At 34.3% G+C, this 7,643-nt stretch overlaps 1 protein-coding gene across 2 annotated transcripts; it reads right to left on the bottom strand.

The window, feature by feature from the left end:
* Positions 1-1,316: 1,316 nt before the first annotated feature.
* Positions 1,317-5,114, bottom strand: LOC142539157 (protein DETOXIFICATION 53-like). 2 transcript variants are annotated; one of them, XM_075644443.1, is made up of 2 exons: positions 4,953-5,114; positions 1,317-3,253 (listed from the first exon to the last, which is right to left on the bottom strand). In XM_075644443.1, exons 1-2 carry the CDS (start codon positions 5,112-5,114, stop codon positions 1,865-1,867), a joined length of 1,551 nt encoding a protein of 516 aa, XP_075500558.1. In that variant the 3' UTR covers positions 1,317-1,864. The 2 variants fall into 2 exon arrangements, with proteins under 2 accessions (XP_075500558.1, XP_075500550.1); XM_075644435.1 differs by lacking the exon at positions 4,953-5,114 and adding an exon at positions 3,369-4,939.
* Between the last annotated feature and the right edge of the window lie 2,529 nt (positions 5,115-7,643).

Below are 7,643 nucleotides of genomic sequence, written 5' to 3'. Positions count from 1 at the left end.
CAAAATTTTATATAGAAAAGGGATTAAATAAATTAATTGGTCTCTCTTACATGACCTTTGAGATGGAGCTCAAGTTGATAAAATTACAATCATTCTAGAAATTTGAAAAAATATCTACTCTTTAAAATTGTTTAGATATATTTTTCACCATCTCTTTCTATATATTAAATCGATCAAGTAAATAATTATTGAAATAAAAATATCAAATTCTCGAAATTTTGGGATGGTTTAGATGTTCTAAAGCTTAAAATTTCTTATTACAATCATACTGTTCCAGTTTTCATTTCAAGAATTTTAATTTGATACTCGTGGTGGCTCAATTCTCGACCGAGGAGCGCAGGAAAACACCGCAAATACGGACTCGCACAATATGCATATATCTGAAAAAAGTTCGATTTTTTATATACATTTTCTGAATTTTATAGCTTATTTATTCTGATTATTCGAAATGGACAAGTGAATAACAACGGGTTTCAGTTGGGAATGAGAATCCGTTATATCCTGGGAACGATGAATGATGATGATACAGAACGCTTGATAAGTTACAACTTCAGGTTCCCACGATTTATATGTAGAGGAGATTTGTTTTAGTTTTTATTTTTTATGTTCTGTTCAGGCTTCTATTCCGTCCATATTTCGGCAAATGATATGATATGATATATATATATATCTATCTGTTTTGAAAACGTTTCTGTGACTATTTTATGTTGTTTGATACTTGTGTTTGATGAGTCGGCGACTCACTATTTGTCTAAAATAAGTTTCGAGTGTTTTAGATGAGAAGTTGGGAAGAAAAAAAATTAGTTCGAGAGCTTCGGATCGAGGAGTTGTACATTATTTGGATTATTTTATGTTTAAGTTTGAGATATCAGGATAACTTATAAGTTATATCTATGGCTGGATGTAAACAATGTTTTTTAACTTGGTCATTTGATTTTGTCCTTTTTGTTCAGAAACTTGTGTCAGCTGATTATCGGTTACGAGTCTATTCTCTTGCAATAGATTATGTTCTGTTTGTTCCTTCTGTGTTTCGTTCATATGTTTCAAACTTTCAGCACAATTTCATTTGTTTGGTTGAAGCGATTAGTAAGATAGCGAGACTTTGCTTCCAGTTATCTGTTTTTGCTCGCGCTAGGTAGTAAGACAAGAACCACCCGGTTGTCGATAGACTGTTTACAGGGGACACTCGAATCTGATCTGTTGTTTCACAATGAAGGTAAATGATGTTACTGTCTTGAAGGACACAATTTGGGATCAGACAAGGATCGACCACTAATTTTTATACTTCAGCTTGACTGCCCTGCCAGTTCGGTTATAAGGTAGGGACAAATGAGTAAAGCCTTCTTTGTTTCGAAGCAATGGCAAGAGTTCAGGCTTTTCACTCCTCTGGGTATGCTTAGCATTTATATAAGTAACATACTACAGTCTTTTGCGAGATTCTCATATTTTTCATTATTATCTATTCAGCTTAAAATGATATGTGTATACGCAGAGGTATTAAAACTTATCTTCAAATGTCTATACTTTAGTTACGGGTGTTTGCTTAGCCACGTTCTTTGTGCATTCCGATCTATTTTCCTGTAACTTTGTAAGAGAATTTCAAACTAGAATTGAAGCATGATAGATTGTATTACACATGGAAATCAATAAGACTCTTGAAATCTTGATAGGATATTGTGACTCTCTGCCTTTTTAAGATAAAAATTCATTTTGGTCAGAGTTATACTAGGGAAATGGGGTTTGCCAATGCCACCCCATCACAACTCTCTTCCCTCAGTCCTTGTAATGCATATAGTCTGTACCATAACATCTATTCTCACTACCACTTAACGATTTATTGAAGTTCGTATGCTAGTTGAAATGATCAGCTCAAGAGATTGACTTCCAAGTCATTCTTAATATATTCTTTTTCTAGAGTTAGTTCCTTCGCTCTGCTGGCTTGCTGTTCCCAATTTGTGTAAAACAGAGTGCAAACCATCATGCATGTACATGAAACTTCTGCTGCTGCAAGCCCAAACCACAGCCCAATGAAGCCCATATTAAATCTGAAGGCCAACAGAACTGCAACTGGTAAACCAATAAGATAGAAGGACAAAAAATTTATGTTGCATGCCATTTTTGGCCGAGCACATCCTACTAAAATCCCACATGCCGTTGTCTGGGGGCTGTTACCTAGTTCACAAAACCCCAATATAGGAAGAGTGATGGACGTCAAATAAAGAATCTGTGGTTCACTAGTGAAGAGTTTTCCCCATACATCTCTTACTGCAATTGTGAAAAGGAAAGCCAGAATTCCCCATAGAATTGATAGAGTGAGTCCAATAACTGTTGTCTGTTGAGCCTGTCTTGGCTGATCAGCCCCTAATTCGTGGCCTACCTGTATTGACAGACCTGTGCTCAAAGAAGAAGGAAAGATATAAAGCAAGCTTGTGGTTTGGATTAAAATGCCCATTGCAGCCACATTGGCCTGTGGATCATGTAATAGACTGCAAAGCAGTAACAATATTTCGTAACACCACCACTCTAGGCAGACCGACAATACACTTGGCACTGCAAGTGCTAGGAGAGGCTGCCAACCTTCCAAAAATTTGTTAGATATGTCTCTGTCCCAAGGTTTTAAAGAGGTTTTTGATAGGAGAAGGTAAATTAGCAGCCCCAGATTTACATTTAAAGTGTTCCAAGCAGAGGCTAGGGCAACTCCTTTCACACCCATGTTTAGATGAACAACAAGAAAATAGTTGATTGGACAGTGAAGAAGCATTGCACATATTACTGATGTGGTTAGGGGTCTGTTAATGTTTTGGGTCCTCAAGAATGTTCTCAGGGGATGGAAGTGAGCCTGAACCATCAAGTCAGGAATGGAATACTTTATGTAGATCTTGGCCACTGCGGCAATGCTCTCATCTTGGCCTAACCATAAAAGGATAGGTTCTATGTTCAACCACAACAAAGAGATCGGAATGGCTGCAACTAAGAGAAGAAAGAGAGTCTTTCTGTATGTTTGACTTAGAATTCCCCATCTCTTTGCTCCATAAGCTTGATAACATATTGGCTCCATCCCCATGGCCAGTCCCTTGAGGACAGAGTAACCTGTTATATTGGCAAAGCTAATTGACAATGAACCACCAGAAAGTGCAATGTCCCCAAGATATCCCAAGAATAGCATTGATATGAAAGACTTGGAATACATAAGCAAGCCTGTTATAATAATAGGGCCTGCAATACTTGCTACTGATGCTAGCTTCTCTGCAATCTGCATTGTGTTAATATATGTAGTTAAAAAAAGATATCCATATCTTTCCAGTATTGAATATGTGAATATGGTAAAGTATATTGTGATTTCTTTTTTAGCTGTTGCATGCAATTACCAAGAATTTGAGCAGCATGATGATTCTGTATTGTATTTGATCTGTCTGAAACTCCTCAACTTTTTTCATCAAGTACACTCCGTTGTGAATTGTGATTGTTGTATGATATGATCATTTGGCTAAACGTATATATAGTCTACCTGATAACTGAGTGCTGAACAGTCTTAATATAGATGTTTATGCAACTCGCAAACCCCATAGAGAGAAGAATGAAAGGGAAACCTCACATCATGCATGTGTACAACGTGTAGTGTCTATGAATATTTGGGATATATCTTATTTGTCATGAATGGCAAGGATGAGTTATAGATATCCATGGAACACAGCGTGGTACAACAGCTTCTTTTAAGAAACTGATGCCAGTTGGCATTTGGCATGCTGCAAAATCAATTTATGTTTATCTTTGTATCAAAGTCTCCTGTTTCTCCATTTGCCATTTCTACTGTGGGAAGAGGATAAAATTAGGTATATAATCTGACTTGAAAATCTAAATGTTATGTTAAATTTTTTGGTGTTTTTGCATTTGTCTGCTTTGATAGATATTTGATATCATTTGCTGAGGTTAAGTTTTGGTATCAAGTGTGATAAGAAAAAACAAAATTGTTTAACAGACCAAGTAAAATGCAGTTTCCAACTTTTGTCTTGAGGCAAAAACACTTGAACTGCTCCACATTGCATCTTTTTTCATAAAAAGTTATCTGATTCCTTGATGTTCCTCTCTGTGTGAGTTTTATTTTATTTGTCCAAGTTTATTCAGTTTTGAAATATCAATCATAAGTAAGCAATAAAACTTATAAAGTCTTATGTTTTCTTGTATATGAATTCCACGATACTTAATTATTCTTCTGGCTAAGTTGGCTAATGTTCCCGTCTGCTTTTAAGTTGGTCTCGTGATGAAATTTGCATTAATGCACGAGCAAGAAACGTATTTTGTGCATATTACTCTTGACCTCTGGATTATTTATAATTATTATTGTTCATGTTTAACTTTCATGTACTGTTTCACCTGTTTGGTTAAAACCGGATTTATAAAATTTAGAGTTCAATAATACATGTACTTGATTAGATTGGCATAAATACGCTTAAATACTTGCAACCTAGTTCAGTGTTAGAAATGAAAATCAAATGATCATTGCATGTGTTTTAAATGAACAAGTGGACAAGTTTTTCTCAATGTTCTTCTACCTTTTCCCCTGTGAGAAGAAGGATAAATGCAGAGTGGCCAGTTGTAACTAATGGATGAAAGGGACTGGGAGAGAGTATTTTGTATTCATAGAAGGACAAGGAAAGATTTGTTGCTTTTGCTCACCTGTGTATATCCAAGTTCGTTATATATTCTATCTCATCTACTTGTTGCTGTTAAGTCTAGTCATTTTAACAATCAAATTGTTTCTTTTTACAATGGACAATCTATGAGTTTTAACTTTGGGATTTTGAATAGTTATTAACTTTTGGGTTTGATTTTTCAAGATGGAAAGGGAAGTTACTCAAATCCCTGCCTGTTGAATTTTTTTCAATGTGAAGGCAAAGGGGTGTTGTATAACTTCTATCAAACTTGATTTAAGTTTAGCGCTTACGGCTTACCTGCTTCAACCGGTGAGTTTTATAAAACATGGTGCTTTCTCCATCCCATCCATCATGCTCACATTGTTCTTCGTTGTCTGTGAAATGAAAGACCTCTGCTTTGTGGGACTCACATGTATAGTTCATTGTAGGTAGTGTTAAGCGCAGAGTAACATTTCCCATGGTAACGATGGTAGATTTGACTCTTGGCTGGAATGAGATTGAAGTGATTTGAATTTGTTTTCATGCCTCCTATTTAAGCTTGAAAAAGCTTCGCAGTGGGAGATTTTATTGAGGTTGTCTTTGTGTATTAAGTCACAATTGTCGTTATTACATCCTATCTTATTTGGTCCAAGGAAAACATCTATGGGTTTTGGATATATTAGTAGGACAAAGTATGATGATGTAAAGCTTTGGTAAATAGCAATTGCTCGTGATACTTCTGATAATGTAGTCCTCGAGGCTAAATTTGTATTGCCTACATAGAAATCAGTATAATTAGTAAGTGTGAAAGAATCCAGTCTGCTGTCATTTGAGGGTTAAATCTACCATATCCAGATACCCTTTTCATATGAAGCCCTTGTCAATAAAGTGATGCATTAACTCTTGATTATTGAAACAAATTCTCCCCAATTACTGGTGTTTTATTTTCTGCCATTATTGGTGTTCTACTATTTTTCAGGAACCAGATGTTCGTCATGTAAGTATGTTACGACGTTTCTCAAGTCCTAAGAAACCTTTTATATATTGGATGCGTAACAATAGTATCCAGTAAACGTAGCAAATGATATAGTACCACATTCTGTAGATACATGGAAAGGCACTCACTGATGGTGACTACGTGCAAGCGTCTCCTCAACATGACAAATGATTTAACATCTAGTGTTGTAAAGGAATCGTGCCGAACTTGTTCCAAATGTCTATAGAGAACTTAAAGAGACAAAAGTATGAAAGAATTTTGTCATTCTCTTACAAGCCTCCAAAAGTTTTTGGGCATTCAGTGTGAGAATAAGGCAAGGTTTTCTTGGAATTGCCTGTGTCCATTCTTAGTGTGGTGGTTGTGTTATTTGGAATTACATGATACACTATGCTCAAGCTTTGTTACTCAAGCTGTCTCAATAATTTTGACTATTTCTTCATCATTGTTGTTCACCATCATCACAAGACTATACCATCTATATATCCGAATCACAAGTTGTGCCCTCATTCAAGCCAATGGAAACAGAAGGAAATATCTAAGCCTTGGATCAATTTTTTTTTTATATCGGGAAAATGGTTAATGAGATGCTACATTTGGGTTTTATTCCTACGTTATATTAATAATTATCATTGATCCAAATATATAAGATCAATATTTGAAATCAAATAAACGTTAGATTTATCATGGGGTCTTACGGGTCATATTTTGTTATCATATTTTGTGAGACGAATCTTTTATTTGAGTCATCCATGAAAAAGTATTACTTTTTATGCTAAGAGTATTATTTTTTATTGTGAATATCGGTATGTTTGATCAGTCTCACAGATAAAGAATCGTGAGACCGTCTCACAAGAGACATATTCATTACCCTCATGGTGGGTTGAACTCAAGTTGGGAGAATAGTTGTATGTTTTCGGGAAAAGAATTTTGAGAAATCGTAGCTAAATTGTGAAAGTTTTTATTTAAAATATGATATAATGTATTAATATGGTATTTTTTAGATATGGTGACGGGTAAGTAATAATTTTTTATTGCTAAGTCTTAGCCTGATCTAGACAAAAGCTTGGTAGGTTTTGTATGACCTTATTTTTAATTGCAATATCACCACTATTTATTTTGTTGAGTATCATTTCACCCTCTTAGCAATAAGTCCTCTATTTTTTAAAATTCAAGCCGAAAACACAAAGCAAAACATGTATTTTGTAGTTTTTTTTCCTTGTCTTTTTTTCACATTTGACAGAAATACCTATAAACTTATTTGTTGATTTTTTTTTACTTTATTTATGTAAGGTTTTAAGCTACCAAACTATTAAATTTTAACAAAACTTTTTTTAAAAAAGTTTTGAAAATGTTTTTTTTTAAAAAAAATATTAAGAGACATGAATTAGAATACGAGTAAGACGGGTCGCCCCAACAAATTTAAATAAATTTTTTTTAAAAAATTAAACTATTTAGATATAATCTTAAAATACATATTTTTTATAGATAACATTTTAAAAATTGCCTAGCATGTAAATTTAAGAGCATTTTAGTCCATTTATATGTTTCGAGAATTGCAAACTTGAACACCAAATGTTCAAAATTTTGGCAAATGGTCGATCTTCTATCCCACCACTTACGAAGAATACAAGGCCACGGGTTGCACGACAATTATACCTCTCAAGCACTCAAATTTTCGAGAATTTCATCTTCAAGTATAGTAGCATTTTTTAACCTTTTGCGTAACAAAATTTTGTCCAAACACTGTCCGGATTCAAGCAAAACTTCGAGATATTTTCGAGTCAAGCAGTGTCTCTCACATTTCTTTTTAGATTAGAAAGTAAGCTTATTGTTTTAAAATTATATTAGTATATAAATCAATTTTGTTTTTAAAAGTTTCGTTTGAGTACGAGTTTTTCTTATGCATCATGTTGAAAGTACTATATGTTTTGAGCACTATTAGAATTTAACTCGACGTGGGAAATATTTCTTAACTATGATAATATGAGCTATTACTCAGTTAAATTATAACC

This window comes from Primulina tabacum, chromosome 1, assembly GCF_025594145.1.
Source record: "Primulina tabacum isolate GXHZ01 chromosome 1, ASM2559414v2, whole genome shotgun sequence".
NCBI lineage: Eukaryota > Viridiplantae > Streptophyta > Magnoliopsida > Lamiales > Gesneriaceae > Primulina > Primulina tabacum.
This window is presented reverse-complemented; position numbering and strand designations above follow the sequence as displayed.